We start from the raw sequence: 17,440 nt of genomic DNA, 5'->3' as shown, positions 1-17,440 counted from the left end.
AGCATTGATCGACGTGAGTGCCAGTCAGCAAGAATGTTTTTCGTGAGGTCAACACTCGTTAGAACAGTTCTATAGATTTTTGTGTTTGATGCAGGAATGGATAATTCGCAAGTAAGCAAATTTATGGAGAAGAAAGAAATCCTACAGTGCAACTGAGGAGCTAAAAGTCCGCATTATCTTTTGTTGGAAGTGGAAAAATATTTTTAAGTGGAAATAGTCAACGCATGTATATTTATCATTTGTAAGTCTTTGTCTTATTCATTATAGTAGATATCACAAACATATTTTGATATAAAAGTGACATAAAAATTGATAAACATAAAAAATAAATTTTTAAATATATAAAGCGATAAGATTAATTTCGCTGCATAAACAATTTAAACGTATTTTCTTAAATAAAAAAATAATAAAACGATTTTGATATATTTCACGGCAAAAGCACGATTTTGACATACTTTACGATAAAAGCACAGTGTGGGCATGATAAAATACAATTATTTAAAAAAAATGTTTTACTTATTTCTTATATATGTATAAATTAATCAAATTTGCTATTACTTTTATCTAAAAATTAATTAGCTCTGTTAGATATTATTCTATTAAGCTTTATTAATAATTATTTTCATTAATTAATAATTAAAATAATGTTATTGTGTATTTATAAATTTGCCATTATATATTTTATAGTTTAATTTTAGGATTATTTTATAAATAAAAATATTATATAATAATAAATTTAAAAAGCAATTTAGATAGCAATACAAGTGATAATAACAAATTATATCATAACAATGTCAAATTATACAATAAGAAGTCTACTGTAAAGTTATAAAATATAGTTGTTTTATTATTTTTATATACGCATGAATTAAGGTTATTGTTGAAATGGTTACCCTAAAAAGGGGCGAAGACCGCTATGCGTTTAGTATGCGCGACATTTGCTTGTATTTCGTATTCAAGAGGAATCTTCGGCGCTCATCTAGAAGGCATTTCATGTCGTGCTGCTTGTTTGTACTACTTGCCCATCTCTTCTTTTTTTAATTAAAATTAATTGAAAGGAATGCTTGTAGACTCTCTAAGTCTATTCACTGTCTCGTGTTATCTATTTAAAATACTATCTATTTAGAGTACGTATGAGGAAGATCAGTATTATAGAACTTCTAAAATTTTGTAACATTTACCTTAATATCTTATTAAAGTCTTACTCATGGGTAAAAAAAATAAAAATCTATTGTTGTTAAAATTATTAAAACATATAGAATCATCATTGAGATGACGTTAAACGTTTCTATTAGAAAAATTTTTATAATGGTTATAAAAATACTACAAATAAATTTTATAATTTATAGAAATTAATTTTGTTATATGTCTTTTATTGCAGATATTTCTCCAACATATCATAAAAATGTCACAAAAGCAGCGACTCAGTTGGATTCTAAAAATTTTTTTGCTTTCTCTCACCTTGGTCTCATCCCACGAAACTGTGCCCTCGAATTATCAGGATACACCAGGTGCATCGACTCTGAAGATAGAGGCCAAAGAATCCGAAGCATCGATAACTTTGGGGAAGGAACTAGTCCTCGGTCCTCCTTTGTCGACCAAACCCTCAATCGTCACTGATTCTAATCATATCGTTTCTACAAAACTTGTTCCTTTCGTATCTCCTACGATTGTTAGTCAAATATCTTCCGGAGAGTATGCCGTGCCCCAAAGAACCATATCAAAGAATATAGGTCCTCGCGGCTCTCATGTCGACAATCACAAGTCTTGGGTTAGCAAAAGTCCGAAGACCGCTCGGAAAAGGGACAGCTATCTTCAGGCACTGATACACTCACATAACAGCGATGATCCGCGAGAAGGGATCGTACAGACGGACTCAAAGACGAAGATAAATAGGAGAGAGTATGTGCAGGGGCCTATTTACAAGCCAGAAACAGAGTACGGTTCGCCCGATTCGATATACGCGTCGAAGAGTCCGCGAATTACTTATGGTGAGCCTAACGCTCTTTCATCTAGCGATTCTTATCCTCAATCCTTTAAGCCGTCGATGGACTACAATCATCGGTATAGCATACCACAGAATTCTTATGGTCCGCCACAGAATTTGTACGAACATCCGAATGATGGTCCTTCGCTTTATCCTCAAACTTCTTCGTATGGACCACCCGGAAATTATCTACCACCTCAACAAGGTAAGACAAAGATATTATTGGCCATCAAAATTAAATGACTTAATCCACTTAAGTTTACATTATAATTATTATTATAATAAATTTAGTATTACATTAAAATTTGGTACAAAATTTACATTATAATAGAAAAATTTAATTACATTTATTTATATATATAATTATTATTATTTATTAATTTTTTGTCGTACTTAAATAAGAATTGCTTAAAATTTTTCAAAATTTGCAAATGTATAATGTTATATCTTTAAAATAATTTAATGAGTTTTAGAGACGCATTATTTTAATTATCTTTAACTAATAAAATTGATTCTTCGAAAATTTTTTTCTTTTATTTTGAATTTTATTAGGATTTGGATTAATTTGAATTATATATATATATATATATATATTCTTTTTCAGAACTTTTTGACCACTTGACATAATATTTAACTTTTTATTTCCTTAGGATATGGTCCTTCAATACATACTTCCATTCCACCTCCGGTTTACAGTGCACCCTACTCACTTTCGGATGTGGCTCAAATTTCTCTTCTGCCAAGTATTGATCTAGGATTGCCGTTAGCTCTCAAATTAAATGCATTTACTATCGCGAAAATCATACTGAAATTGGTGATCTTTAAAATGATCGTGAAATTTATTGCGGTAATCTGTTTGCTGCTTTTCATACCTAAACTTGAGATCATCAAGAAAAAAGTTTCCAATAAAGATGATGACGAGGATCGCAAGTTCTCAGCGCGTAAGTTCTTAGATTAAATCTCCGAACTTCCAACTTTAATTATAATAAAAGTTTTGTAAAGGATTTGAAATGAGGTTTTTTAAACGAAAATGTTGTTAATTAAAACTATTATTTTCTTAACTTATTTATTGTACTTCGTTATTTTCATATTTTTTAGTTTATGCCAGTATGGAAACACTAAACAATCTCGAAGATGTAGTAAAAAGCTCTGTTGAGAAGTACGAGACGCAAAACAATGCTCGTTCAAATTCGACAGAGAAATGCACGACCCTTGCGTGTCGCATTGCCGAGGCATTTACGTTCCATGAATCTTGGCATGATTATTTAAATTTATTTAAGAGTTATGTAGATGAAGAAAGGCAACTCACAAAACAAAGAGGCCATTGAGAGATTTACATTATCATCAAGTTTCATTGTCGCTTCATTTTTCCCTGCTTTTGTAATTTTATTTATTCATATGTATATTTATCTACACTTATAAAAATTATTTCATCAATATACAAAATGCTGTATTTATTCTCCCGATTTTTTATTGCAAAGATAAATTAGAAAATTTTTTATATAAAGGAATCCGTTAAAAATTTCTATGAATATAGAGCGCTGTCAAATCTACTTCGTAATCGACGTCAGTCGGAACGACATGATTAGAGAAGATTACAAGAATGATCTTTCCTTTTACAGCGCTGTGATACCATGATTATTCGGTGCCACTGTGTACCAAGTAGCAAAGTACGCTGGAAAATAAAACTTTAACAAATTCACCTTTTGCTGACCTTACATGTATGTCAAATATAAAGATACATCTGCATAATGTTGAATGCGCAGTATTTATTATGCCTTTTATCGATGCGAGGGAAAATTATTTTTGAATAATAAACTTATAATGTAAAATGTGAATTATTCAATTAAAATTGCAGAGTGATAATCGGCTATCTTAATTCATGATAATATAATATTGTGTAAAAATTTAAATTATATAGACATTGAGTACATTCTCTATTTTACATATAGATAGTAGTATTTTGTAAAAATGTTTAATTAATTAATTACAATTTGCGTTTCTTTAGCGAATACGTCGGATATGAAAATGAGGCGCCACATAAAGTAAGATTAACCAGGCATAATACGTCCTCTCTCAATCTCTCTCAGGTGGGGATAGATTTAACCATTACACTCAGTTTATAAACGTAGCATGGTGACACGATATGCCAGTTCTCTCGTGATAGCCATTCGCTGTGCCTAGAACTGCTGATTTTCATCGATTTTCAACCGGACCGTCGATCAGCTAGAACAATGGAGGTAGCAGTTATAGTTGGTACGAAAACTGCAACGACTTTAAGATTTTATAGCGCTAAAATCGATTATTCTTGTTATCAACTAACAATAAATGTATCTTCTGCTAAATAAATTTGAATATATATAATGATTTTGAGTTAATATTTGAGCTAATATTAATATATTTAAAAGTCTCATTAAATGCTGATAGATTGAATTAATAATTTACTTGCGTATGTTTAAAAAATATAGAAAGATTTTAACATGATATTAAAATATTACAATATTTAATGCAGTTTATATTGTTGCTAGTTGATTGCGTATTTGTAGAGGTTTTATAAAACCTTTTTTATATATTAACTTTTAATAGAAGTAATAAAATCAGAAAGTTTAGAGGTTAGATATGTTAACTATAAAAATTTGAAAAAATTAAATCGGTATTATTGCAATTTGTAAGCACTTTTTTCGAAATTGCGTCAATTTGAAATCTAGTTTGACCTGACCTCAATCGACAGTACACCGTAAAATTATGCAAAATTATGCGTTTTAGTTTTGATTAATTATGTAAGAAGAATAAAAATCGCAACTATGATTCGCGTGAGAGAGCAATTGAAATTTTTGAAGAAGTCTCACAGCAAAAGGAAATGTCTTTAAGTGGGCGTGGGCGTAAACGACCTTGAGCGAAGAAACGTCACAATCGCCGCAAGGAGCGGACTGATCTCGATTTAAAATAAACCTTGATTTCAATAAAACGCTGCAATCATTCAATAGAGACGCGTATTAAGGCCGCGCAGCATCCCAGCAGAGAGGCTAAGCCATTATCAATAGATTTACGTAATATTATCCTGTCTGTAATTCGTTAATAGAAAGGCTTTTGAAAATTGCATTAATTATTTAAAATTACGTTTTGTTCCATTACAGTGATAATCTTTTATAATTATCAGAGGATATTATCAATATCTTCTTTATCATTATTGTAATTAAATAAAACTATTCTGTCATTTGTGGAAATGTTTGATTAGAAATGGAAAATATTGGATTAAAATCGAATTATCTTTAATTTCATATCCTTTTTTCTCTCTCTCTCTCTGTCTCTTTTCTTGATTCTTCCTAGCCTTCGCGTTCCTCAGCATGTTTACATTATGCGAGGAAACGTACGCTTTTCCCGACGAGACAAAAGTCGACACTACTATGAAGGATGTAAAGGAACCTAAAGATATCAAAGAAGCTGCGACCGCGTCGAAAGACGTAAAGGACGCTATCAAAGCGGCCAAGGAAGCAAAGAAGAATAAGAAGGATTGCGCGCGAGATTGCGGGACTGATTATGATCCTATTTGCGCTCACGATCCTGTCGACTCCAGCTTTAAGCCGAGAACTTTTGGAACGCAGTGCGCTCTGGATATTCACAATTGCGAGATGGGCACAAGTAAGTACATGAAAGCAGCATATAAATTGCTATATTAATCTTATTAATTATTTAGATAATAATTATATTATAATTATTTATATATTAATTATATTTATTAGATTAATTACATTAATCATGTTGTACTTCAATTTTAGAATTGGCTGTGAAGAGCAAAGGAGAGTGTCCTGGATCCGGCGGAGTAAGACTGTCCTAAACAATCACTCGATCTTGGAAAAACATCAAAAACTGCGGAGTAGAATACTAATCGTTGAATGAACTGTTAGATTATTATCGTGAATTTATTTAGTTCGAGTAAATGAATCTTAACATGTAACAATGTAACTCTTCCTCTAATGATGAGAGAATAGAGTTGATGGTACACAAGGAAGCTGGATATAATTACGCGACAAAATTAGCAACAAAATTGATTACTAAACTAAATGCTATGTACGAATATACAATGTAAAATGTATGTATCTAATAAATATTAATGACGAGCAACAATTAATTTTGATTTTCATAATTACTTCCTTTTCTGCGTAGTTGATCCCAGTACATATTATAGTTTCTAATTATGTAAGTTGTGTGTGCAGGTACTGAATAGAATGTATTCTCGGTACGCAAATTTAATCCGGCTTTCTAATCGCGTTTACAATCTGTCCTAACACAAATATGTAGTTAAGAAAATGTATTCTAATTTAATTCTGAAATATTTGAATAATTTCCATATTTGTTTTGTTTTTTGTTTTTATTATATAATCGCGTAAGTATAAAACATTACATGCATTTTAATTTTGAGATACACCCGTTATAAAAAAGACTTTTTTATTTAAAAGATTAAAGATTAAACGGAGCCTTCACCTATTATTATATTTGTTATTTTGGAAAGAAAGAATATTATTATATCTAATTCCTATTTTATTTATTATTAAATAATAATATCAAAATAATATCATGTGTTATAATGCATATATGTATATCGTCGTATTGCGTAATATGTTTCCGTTGCTTTCTTGTAACTACAGTATAACGAATGATGTCGACACATTCTAGACAAGATATCATTACCAATTGATAAATAAATGTCAAAGCTTTATAGTTTATTTTCTAGATGGCACATAATAGAAGACACATTAATTTATAAACTGGAAAAAATTGAATTGTCTTTTTCGTTATACTTGTTCTGATTCAGCGTTACATAACTATCATATTTTCATTAAATTATTTTGTTATAAAATCGTAAAATAAATATCGTAATGTTTAGAAAATAATCATATATTTACTATACATAACAAATAATTAATATTTTTGTAATTTTATGCCGACTAATTATTTTTTAGATATATTATAAATATTAGAAAATTGATTTGTTAATAGGGTGTATACATCGTCAAGTGCGTGAAAGGCCATAATTTGTACACGTGGGGCCATTGTCTGTCAATCTTCATTGTAATAAGTTTACCTTCCAAATCAATGTCCAAGTTAATGAGGATGCGGTTGTGCGCAATGAAGAACAACAGTTGACTTGGGAACTGCATCCCCAGTCTGATGCACTTTGTCCCGTCTATGATGTGTCGTTTAGTCCGAACCGTCCGTGACATGACCGATTTATCTTCAAAAATTTACTGTGTAATCGTCTTCCTTTCATTGTGCAAGACGAATACGTACTCTTTCGTCTCACATATGTGCACCGCAAGTATGCGGATTTCTACAGGTAATTGAATAAATTCGCCTACAATTATTTTTAACAGTTTGAATTAAATTTGAAGAATACAAAAAGCAATCCAGTCAAAATTGTATTAATAATTATTATACTGTATGAAGTTGAAAATATTAAATGGAGATTATAAAATATCATTTATGAAAATGTGCGTATCTTTTTGTCTAAAATTTCAAAAACTCTTTAATTTTAAAAATCCTAAAATAAAAAATATATATTTCGAAAGATAGATCTTTTCGCTTAAAAAGAATAGAAAAATTATATTTTACAAAACTACTATACTTTTTTTATATACCTCTTTTCGCGTATTTTCGTTACAATTTCCAAAATGCACGATCGCGAAACTTGAGATAAAACATCTCACATGAGCGCAGATACGGAATATTCATCGACGCCGGCCCTCTCGGAGGAATCAATCTCGATTTTTGAGGAGATAAAGAATCGTCTGTCCAGTTTCGAACGCAGATTGCGAGCGGTTGAGCATCCCGGTAAAAATCGTGAGATTTATATACGACGGAGACACGAAAGGACACTCATGCTTTTGCAGTTTGGCGGATCAGCCTGAAAGAGGAGGACTGGGAGGTCTGTGCTGAAGGACCGTGCAAATGCGTACCGGAAATGAAATCGGTGTCCTGTTGGAGATACAATTTGCTGGATCTACCTCCGATGCAATTGGTCCCTGCCGATGTGTTAAGGCTGTAAGCAATTTAAAAAATAATATCGTCATGTTTGTTGAACAGATATGTAATGACGGATCTTTTTTAGAAAGTAATCGAGTTAAACCCTAAAGATAGAAATGCTTTATATAATTTATAAAAATTATTTGTTTGGCGTGCCTTTTCAGGGACCTTGGAAGTAATCGGCTCAGCGCTCTGCACAGAGACACATTTAAGAATATGACGCAGTTGCACCATCTGTGAGTTGTGTAACAATCGAAAGATGCATGTATAATGTACTAATGAAATTGTGAATTACAGAGATCTAAGCAGTAATTTAATAGAGCATTTGGCACCGAGCCTATTCCTGTCGTTGCACGGTATCGCAAATGTCAGATTGAGTAATAATCTGTTGAAGGAAATGCAACGCAATCAATTCTATGAACTAAGGAATCTCCGAATACTGTACGTCGGATACTTAATTACTAGTACTATTAATTAAGAAAGAAACACAAGAACTAACTCAAAGTATCAATACTTTCGTAGAAATTTCATATAATTTTTTAATAGTTGTTTTGAGAAAATTAGCTAGAAAGTTAAAAAAAAAATGTTTAAATGCTTAACATATAGAAGTGTATTTTGTATATATACTTCTATAATTATATTAAAATTCATTATATTTAATGCATCTTGTAAAAAAATATTATTAAATGTGCTGTACTAATATTTATTTTTTTTTTAGTGGAAATTGACACAATTTCTTGTCTTTTTATAAACTTATTAAAAATTTAATTCACATTTTTTATTCTATATAGCGATTTGTCGTCAAATAAACTCCGTACTTTGCCAGAAGATCTTTTCTTGAGCAATGGTCACCTGGTTTTGCTGGATCTCTCCTCCAATCGCATTTCGTTATTACCTCCCGGTGCATTTCACGGCCTTGGAACTCTTGACGAATTATTGCTGGGTAAAAACCGATTAGCTGGATTACCTGTTTCAATTTTCCGAGACACTATTAATCTCAAACGCCTTGCACTTGAGGAAAATCGTTTAAAAGAGCTGCCTAATGGTATATTCAAAAATTTGACGTCTCTCAAAGAATTGAATATGCGGAACAATCGACTAACGGAATTGCCCAAGGGATTATTATTAACTCTGGCACAATTAGAAATTCTAGAAATATCAAGCAATAGAATATCTCATGTAAATATCGTTTACATTTTATAAATTTCAATTTTGTTTTAAAGAATTACAATGTTATAAAAAGTATTTATAATATATTTATGGAACATATTATAAAGTTTTAGAAAATTATTTCTCTTTAAGATTAAATAATTTGAATTTTTGTTATATAGATTGATGCAAAAGCATTACACGGTATGCCAGCGCTTCGAGAACTTCGAATAGGACATAATCATATGAAATATTTGCCACCTGGATTATTTAATAAATCTATGTCTTTGGAACGTCTTATTCTCTATGGCAATCGCATAGAAATTCTAGTAAGAGGTGTCTTTCGCGGCTTGTTCAATCTTACTTCTCTTTTTTTGCAATCCAATCGACTAAGGATACTACAGTCGGGAGTTTTTGAAGACACGCCAAATTTACGGAAACTGTGAGTCAATATTAAGAATTCTGTATACTTAATTGTAATGTTACTTACTTTAAAATTAATATTATTTAAAACATCAAAATTTTTTAACTTTTTTACTTATATATTTATATCATAACAAGTTTTTTTTTAAATATACAAATAAAATTTCAATTTATATATTTGTTTTATAAATCTGTTTACTACGACTTTTAGATTAGAAATCTGTTTTTGCTTATATATATATAAATAAAAAAATAATATTTTTTTCTCTCCTCTCTCTCTCTCTCTCTCTGTTCTCTGCCATATCGTAATTTTTAGACAACTGGAATCAAATGACCTCTCCTTCTTGCCAGCCGGTAGTATGGACGCCATATTCACAATTCAGCAAGTACGTCTGAGTCAGAATCCCTGGCATTGCGATTGTCGTGCCTCTTATGTTGCTTCTTGGCTGCGCAAAAGATTCGCCAGTTTTGCGAATCTGACCAATCCGTTGCAGATACAGCGGGTTTTAATTATGACAGGTAATTGGAGTATCTGGGAATTTGGAGCTGGTGCAATATGTAGGGGGCCAGGTATACTAGGCGGCCAGTCACTGCTGCGTTTGACTTTTCATGAACTCTGCGAAGGTCAGTGGGCCTCCATGAAAGGTATCATTCCACGCTTACCCCTCGACGTTATAGCACCATCCATCTCGCCGCAAGTAGTTAGGAAAGATACAATTTTGGTACGAATTACATTAGATTAAATAGAATTAGATTAAATAGAATTAGATTAAATATTTCAGATATTAGTCTTTATTTTCCAATAACACAATAAGCCTACAACATGACAGATATAGAAATTTATATAAAAATATTAAATTAAATTTGGTGCTATGAAACAAGATAATGATGATTTTTATTTCTTCTCTAGTTAAATATTATTTACTATTTTTTGCTTATGCTATTACAGGTGTGAAAGACGTGAAGCTCAAACCTCTGAATTTTCTACAAAGAATGGAATATTGTACAATACATAGAAAATTGGTGATAATTAATGTCCCTTTTAAAATTTCTTTTTAAATTATGTTCAACTACTTTTTGTTTTATTTTGATTTATATGAGAAATGTAGTGAAATATACCTAGGTTTCTTGCAATTACAAGCTACGTTTGTGTGATAATCCAACAAATAACACTTAATGATAATAATTATAACATAAAATAAGATATAAAGCATCAGAATTTCATATAAAAATGAACTTTTAAAAAAATATATTTACTTAGATATAGGGTGTCCAATAATTGTTCTGACGGAGTTCATGGATATGTAGAGCGGACTAAACTGAGACGGAATATCCTCTATCATTTTGCAATTTTCGCAATAGTTAACAAAATATTAATTGCTAAAAATTACCGAAAATTGGAAAAATCTTTAATAATTTTTTACTCAAATATTATCAACTTTACAGAAAAATTGTAAAAGATAAAAATTGTTTATTTTCTTCTCATAGAACTCTACGAATTTTTTCAGAATTTTTTATCAACTTTTTAGTACCGCATTTTCTCATTTTTATCAACATAAAAAAATATGGTATTAAATAATTCTGAAAAAATTCTAAAAAAATTCTTAGAGCTCTATGAGAAGAAAATAAATAATTTTTGTCTCTTGCAGTTTTTCTGTAAAGTTGATAGTATTTGAATAAAAAATTATTGAAACAAATTTTCGGTAATTTTTAGCAATTATAAATATCTTGTTAATTATTGCGAAAGTTGTAAAATGGTAAGGGATTTTCTATCCTAGTTTAGTCCGCTTTATATGTTCATGAAGTCCGTTAGAACAATTATCGATTATCCTGTACAATCACTCATTTTCAAAGTCTGTTTATATATTAAACGATATCATTGACTTGTAATTAGATGGAATTAAAACATAATAAACTATACTTATCAAAAAATGAAAGCTACATTATATTAAATTAAATAAAAAAAATTGAGATCAATATAATCACACAATTTCTTTGTAAAAATTACTCACAACTTTTATTCGGTGTTTATTTATTGAATGAGATTGATATGCAAGTATATATATATACAAATTACGAAGTTGTAAAAAGATTATGAAATAATAATTATTTCATTAATAATAAAATGTAACTTTGCTTCAAATATTTGGTATGTTAATGCACATCAATCTCGCGGACAGATGAACTGCAACTTAAGAGTGACGGATCCTTACAGATAAATTTTCATATATGTTACAATAATTATTATATAATTAATAAATATAAAGTATAACATCGTTATAACACAGCATACAATGAGAATTACCAGCCGCATTATAATAATAATTCAAATACACACACATAAACACAAACACAGCATTTAGAACAATTCGAAATGGAAGGGATCCAACGAGAGAGTCGAACTTATCGATTGATCGCGTTCATTTTATTACAATTTACCTACTCTTCGTAATGGCAGCATCAAGTGCTAACGGTGTTATCGAGCTATTCGAGAAGTTTTTAAAGATCCTTAAAGAAGAACAAGCGTTTGATCAAACTGATCGTCCTGTCATACAATCCCTTCATCCCGAAGATTTGCAGGTAAATAATAATTTAATCTCTTAAGTTAATAATCAACTTTAAATGTGTATGTGTGTATTAATCTGCTTTCGTTTAAATTACTCATTGGCTTTTCTTTGCTTTTCAACATTATACTATTACGGCAATGTTTTTATCTGTAATACTTGAAAATTATACTTTTATTATATAATATAATTTTGCATTACATTATACTTCTATTTACTATCTTACAATTGGTCTTATAATTTAATTATAATGTTATATATTTTTCAAATAAGTATAAATGCAAAATAAGTCATCTGTTTAATTTATCTATGCGAAATATATGCATACGTGAATAATTGATGAAGAAATTGTTATAAAACTGATATATTAAACAACGTTTAAAACAAAGTAAACAATAATTGAAATATTTATATAGCTTGTTATCCTTTACTATTGTGATCTTAGTAACATTGAAAGGACGATATATTAGCTCAACACGAATTCGATACTTTTGGTCGTACTTACACACAATAGTGGTAACATCATAATAATGGCTGGCTGATTAGAATAAGAAAATTTTTTACAACAATAAAATTTTATTGGGACCGTACAATGCGAATATATAACAAGCGAGAAAAGAAGTGTATACCGATCAAAGCTGGATCTTAATATTTAAATAATTACATGTGAATTTTATACCATTTCCAGATCTAGCTTCGATCTAGCTAAAATCTTTTATCACCATGAACTTCTCATCCAACATTATTTTTGTTCAGAAGGAGATATCATTTTCTTTGGACAATGAGCCAGCAAGCGATCAGCAAATCGAAGACGTAATACGACAGATTATACGACGATCTGTGAAAACGCCCAGTCCGCATTTTCATAATGAATTGTATGAGGGCCTTGACGAGTATGGATTAGTTGGCTCCTGTTTAATGGAAACATTGAACACTAGCATGTAAATGTAATTCCAATTAGTCAAACAATTAAGAATACTAGTAGATATATGACGGTGTTCATAGTCCGTTTATATTGTAAGACATAAGTAATGTTTTAACATGCTAATATATAATCCTCTGATTGATTTATGACATCTTAAGACTGTACTTAAGACAGTCTCAAAGAGAAGAATCGATTATTGACTATAAACCGGCTGTAGAGTGTCTATTTTGATCGAGAAATGTAATGCTTTGTATTTTTTTTTTCAAAGAAATATGTGATTACTAATTAATGCTGTTATCATTTCTTACATATAATACTGCTAATAATTTGCGATTAAAAAGATAACTTTATAATCTTAATTAATGCGTATTAAAGACTTTAAAATAGGGAAAAGAGAGTTTGGTTTTTTAAAATAAAAATCATATTTTACAATGGTTTCAGAAATAACTTAAAGAATTTGTCTTTTTGAGATATATCTCAGGCGGAATAATGATGACATTAAAAGGAATTGTGACTAATATCGAAAAGTGACTTTTAATATAATCGCTTTAGAGCCACTTTTGATGCCATTTTGATGTTACAATTTTTAACAGAGAATTATTTAAAAGGCCTTTCAAATAATTCTCTGTTTTTAATTTTAACCACGTATTGACTCTTAGTTGTTTACAATTTTTATTCTGTTTGAGATCAAGTAAATTACAAATTAAGTAATAGTTGAATTGTAATTCACATTTATAATTCTCGACCGTTCTTCTTATTGTTAGAGATACTTATGAAAACGCTCCTGTATTTACGCTGATCGAGAAGGTTGTGATACAAGCGTCATTGAAGTTGATGGGCTTTCCATTTCGCAGCGATGGTATAATAACGCCGAATGACACTGTATCGATCATGTATGCAATGATGGCCGCTAGAGGAGAAGCATGTTCCTTGTATCCAACTAATAGACAGGGCTTACATCTAACAAGTACTCCTTTATCGTGTTTTACCAGTGAATGTGGCTATCACTCCGTTATGACAGCTGCTCATTGGTTGGGTTTTGGTACCGAAAACGTTTACACGGTATTATTATTGTTTGTCAAGGACAGGAATTGTTTATCGAAATAGAATTTTTACCTGCTCTTTTTATTTACTTTTTAGAATAAAATTTTGAAATTAAAAATTTTTACCTGTATTATTATCTTCTGAATTGATTTGATTTAGCTCAGATGCCACTTCAGTTACAAATCTACTTCATTAGTTTTTTTCTATCAATATAATTTGTGAATAGCTTGATTAATTATTTATATATTATTAATTAAGTAGTGTAAAGTTAGCTTTTAAATTATAGATTTATTTTACTTTTAGCTGGAACAAATGTTTGTCAAAAAATATGTAGTTATAGATGATATCCACATATTTATTATATTAATTTTTCTTCTTAAATACTAAAAAAAATCTTTTGGTCTTCAAAGGGATACTGGCGTCTGTTTTACCGATTGAACGCAATAATTTTTGTAAAGAATTTTTGTATATGTATTTTTTGTATGTATTACTTTTATAGATTTGAAAATTCTTTTCTAGAATTGAAGTATACATTAATAATTTGGTGTAGTTTATGTCAAAAACAAAAAAAAGTTTTGAAATCGAGATCCTTTTTATCATTTCTTACAGTTTAATTTATGTAAAAACTGTCAAAATTTGCTTGATATAAAAACTCTACAATCTGTTTTTACGAAATTGGAGTCTCCAGACTAGCAGCTAACACGAAAAAACAACGTCGAATTCTTAGAATTGGACTTAGACGCTTAATTCGATTCAAAAATTCTTTATGAAAGTTTATACATATGCTGCGTGCGGTATTGATCCCCATACAGACTTCAAAGGGACGTCCTAAAGACGCCCAAAGGACATTCCTATGTCCTTTGAACGTCCTGAAGACGTTCTCAGGATATCTCTCCGATAAAGTGTGTTGTATGTAATAGGTAATGATGTGTTAATATACGTGTGTAAATTGCATTTCATCGCTAAAATATAGTATTAATCCTATTAAAGTTCGGCAGTCTTGCTGATATTCTCTTAAACTCGATTAAATTAAATTTAATTAGAGTTGATAATCGCATTTCTTTTTGTTACAGGTAAAAACGGATAAGTCTGGTCGCATGGATGTAAATAATCTGAAAAGAGTTTTAAAGAAAGCGTCAATACTGAGGACACAGCCGTTTTTTCTAAACGTCACTGCCGGCACTCCCGTATTCGGGGCTATCGATCCGTTGCGGAAAATATTCGACATTTGTCAGACATATTCCTTATGGCTACACGTAGATGTTCGTAGATGTTCGTATGCAGTATAAAAGATATTAGAATTATAGGGAAACAATATGAATAAAAAATTGTTTGCAGGCTCGCGATTGTGGTCCTTTGATGTTCTCCAACATTTTCCGACATAGATTACGAAGCATTGGACGGTTTGTAATTATTCTTGAAAAAAGAAGCAACTATTCTATAATTCAATGTCACCGTAACGATCATTCATAACAAATATCAATCGAATTATAAATGATCTGTATATCGATCCTAGATAATTGTTTTACGTACGCGATTTATTCGAAATAAATGAAATCGGTTTAATAAAATGTTGAACAATGTTTACTAGTTCAAAGGATATTTTCTTCCTTTGGCGGTATTTATATTTAGAAAATTTAAAATTAAAATTCCTTGATACAAAGTAATCATCAGTTATCTTCTCTTTGTTTCGAATGATGTAGTTCGTGCTCGGTGACTTGGAATCCGCATAATATGCTCGGCGCACCATATCAGTGTTCTATGATTTTGATTCAAAGTCGTGATGCGAGTGTACAATCTTATTTAAAAACAATAATTAAAGACGAAAAACATTATACATTTGTATCCTGCTTAGATACGAGTGCTAAGAGTATACAAAACAGTAGAAAGGTAATTACAAGTCACAATCTATTTGATAAGTATACACAAAATATCTAGGGATGGAAAAATTACTTTTTAAAAGTAGCTCATTACCGTTACTGTTACTCGAAAAGTAACGATTCATTACTTTTTCCATCACATTTTTAATGCTAAAACAAGAGCAAATTGAATAAATAATTTACTTTCGTAATATTTTTTAAATAATATAAAAATATTAATGAAAGTAATTTTTTATCTTAAATTCGCAAGACAGCAAAAAGTTTAAAGTTATTTAAAATCTGTGTAGCAATAATGCGGCTCTAAGACTAGTGTTTTTTGTGATATTTTAAAACTCTATGTCTCTTGTAATTTGGGTTTTAATTAAATTTTTAGATCTTGTAATTTGTATTTAGGGATAAAAAGAAATTCGGAAATCTAATCGACGATATGATGGGATATTTAAAAAAAAATACAAAAGTTAAATATTTAATAGAGGTTAAATAATAAGTAATGCTATCTTTTTTTTGACAAATATTCAAGTAATAAATAACTTCTATTTTTTTAAATAAAATATATCGATTATTATTATTAGAGTAACAATTTATATTAAAATTATGGATTCAAGATGGTAGAAGGAAATAAGAAAGTAAATTGTAAAAAGCTGTTTTACTTCTTTATATATTTCATAAAAATTTATTGTTGTAAAGATTATGGGTAACGATAACGGCATTACAAATAACGCGTTAATTCCCATCCCTAGAAATACTACATTTTCAAAACTATTTAAGACTCTTTGCAAAAGAAATAAAAAGACATCTAAAAGACACTTAATAGATTCTTTTAAAAGATTAAACACGATGATTAAACAATTAAGATTTTATTCAATTTTTATGGCTAAGTATTTGATAATACAATAAAATGTCTCAAGGTCGACGCAATGAAATTTTGGTTAATGTGGAAAGCTCATGGCATGAGCGGTTTACAGCAGTTGGTGGATAAAGCCATGTTCTGTGCAAAATACTTACTGTTACAGATTAAAAAGACCGATGGCTTTCGCTCTGTACTGGAAAAATATGATAGTACCACTGTTTGTTTTTGGTAAGGAATCTTATATATATTTCCGCAAAATTCGTAATTTTATCGTGTTGGATTCTTTTAGGTACATACCTCCGAGCATGCGTAATGCAAAAGAGACTCCAACTTGGTGGGAGAGAATATACATTGTCACAGTAGAAATAAGAGAACGTTTGATTCTGGATGGATCTCTTATGATCGATTATGCGTCCTTACCGCGATCAAACCTGGGCAATTTCTTTCGCATAATGGTGAAATGTCATCCGTCATCCACACTAATGTCCATGGATTACATTCTTAATCAAATAGAAAAGGCCGGAGCTGACTTGTAAATGAAGCATGCCCGGGAAAAAAAATTTTATATATAATTATATAAAAATATATATAATT

The 17,440-nt window shown here is 30.1% G+C and overlaps 4 protein-coding genes across 4 annotated transcripts; all 4 read left to right on the top strand.

Moving 5' to 3' along the window:
- The first annotated feature begins 1,393 nt into the window (after positions 1-1,393).
- On the top strand, positions 1,394-3,357 carry LOC108758342 (uncharacterized). The gene is made up of 3 exons (XM_018503232.1): positions 1,394-2,192; positions 2,638-2,928; positions 3,086-3,357. The coding sequence occupies exons 1-3, from the start codon at positions 1,406-1,408 to the stop codon at positions 3,313-3,315; spliced, it is 1,308 nt and encodes a 435-aa protein (XP_018358734.1). The 5' UTR covers positions 1,394-1,405; the 3' UTR covers positions 3,316-3,357.
- Positions 3,358-4,117: 760 nt separating this feature from the next.
- On the top strand, positions 4,118-6,115 carry LOC108758321 (uncharacterized). The gene is made up of 3 exons (XM_018503201.1): positions 4,118-4,243; positions 5,318-5,629; positions 5,767-6,115. The coding sequence occupies exons 1-3, from the start codon at positions 4,222-4,224 to the stop codon at positions 5,823-5,825; spliced, it is 393 nt and encodes a 130-aa protein (XP_018358703.1). The 5' UTR covers positions 4,118-4,221; the 3' UTR covers positions 5,826-6,115.
- A 1,083-nt stretch (positions 6,116-7,198) lies between these two features.
- LOC108758350 (leucine-rich repeat-containing protein 15) lies at positions 7,199-10,556 on the top strand. Its single transcript, XM_018503244.1, has 9 exons — positions 7,199-7,325; positions 7,706-7,819; positions 7,879-8,029; positions 8,176-8,247; positions 8,309-8,452; positions 8,803-9,190; positions 9,343-9,602; positions 9,900-10,305; positions 10,533-10,556. Exons 1-9 carry the CDS (start codon positions 7,211-7,213, stop codon positions 10,536-10,538), a joined length of 1,656 nt encoding a protein of 551 aa, XP_018358746.1. The 5' UTR covers positions 7,199-7,210; the 3' UTR covers positions 10,539-10,556.
- A 1,478-nt stretch (positions 10,557-12,034) lies between these two features.
- LOC108758371 (cysteine sulfinic acid decarboxylase) lies at positions 12,035-17,382 on the top strand. The gene is made up of 8 exons (XM_018503280.1): positions 12,035-12,163; positions 12,904-13,088; positions 13,837-14,134; positions 15,190-15,378; positions 15,455-15,519; positions 15,820-16,006; positions 16,905-17,074; positions 17,136-17,382. The coding sequence occupies exons 1-8, from the start codon at positions 12,035-12,037 to the stop codon at positions 17,380-17,382; spliced, it is 1,470 nt and encodes a 489-aa protein (XP_018358782.1).
- The last annotated feature ends 58 nt before the right edge of the window (positions 17,383-17,440 follow it).

The sequence above is a fragment of the Trachymyrmex cornetzi genome, unplaced genomic scaffold (genome assembly GCF_001594075.2).
Source record: "Trachymyrmex cornetzi isolate Tcor2-1 unplaced genomic scaffold, Tcor1.1 scaffold156, whole genome shotgun sequence".
In the NCBI taxonomy this organism is placed as follows: domain Eukaryota; kingdom Metazoa; phylum Arthropoda; class Insecta; order Hymenoptera; family Formicidae; genus Trachymyrmex; species Trachymyrmex cornetzi.
This window is presented reverse-complemented; position numbering and strand designations above follow the sequence as displayed.

Bases quoted from the DNA above. Each gene is read 5' to 3' on its own strand.
- LOC108758342 (XM_018503232.1), top strand. From the start codon at position 1,406: ATGTCACAAAAGCAGCGACTCAGTTGGATTCTAAAAATTTTTTTGCTT. The intron at 2,193-2,637 runs GTAAGACAAAGA...TTATTTCCTTAG, and splicing joins TTATCTACCACCTCAACAAG to GATATGGTCCTTCAATACAT. The intron at 2,929-3,085 runs GTAAGTTCTTAG...CATATTTTTTAG, and splicing joins GGATCGCAAGTTCTCAGCGC to TTTATGCCAGTATGGAAACA.
- LOC108758321 (XM_018503201.1), top strand. From the start codon at position 4,222: ATGGAGGTAGCAGTTATAGTTG. The intron at 4,244-5,317 runs GTACGAAAACTG...GATTCTTCCTAG, and splicing joins GGAGGTAGCAGTTATAGTTG to CCTTCGCGTTCCTCAGCATG. The intron at 5,630-5,766 runs GTAAGTACATGA...CTTCAATTTTAG, and splicing joins CAATTGCGAGATGGGCACAA to AATTGGCTGTGAAGAGCAAA.
- LOC108758350 (XM_018503244.1), top strand. From the start codon at position 7,211: ATGACCGATTTATCTTCAAAAATTTACTGTGTAATCGTCTTCCTTTCA. The intron at 7,326-7,705 runs GTAATTGAATAA...ACATGAGCGCAG, and splicing joins AAGTATGCGGATTTCTACAG to ATACGGAATATTCATCGACG. The intron at 8,248-8,308 runs GTGAGTTGTGTA...TGTGAATTACAG, and splicing joins ATGACGCAGTTGCACCATCT to AGATCTAAGCAGTAATTTAA.
- LOC108758371 (XM_018503280.1), top strand. From the start codon at position 12,035: ATGGCAGCATCAAGTGCTAACGGTGTTATCGAGCTATTCGAGAAGTTT. The intron at 15,520-15,819 runs GTTTGTAATTAT...CGAATGATGTAG, and splicing joins AGATTACGAAGCATTGGACG to TTCGTGCTCGGTGACTTGGA. The intron at 17,075-17,135 runs GTAAGGAATCTT...GGATTCTTTTAG, and splicing joins AGTACCACTGTTTGTTTTTG to GTACATACCTCCGAGCATGC.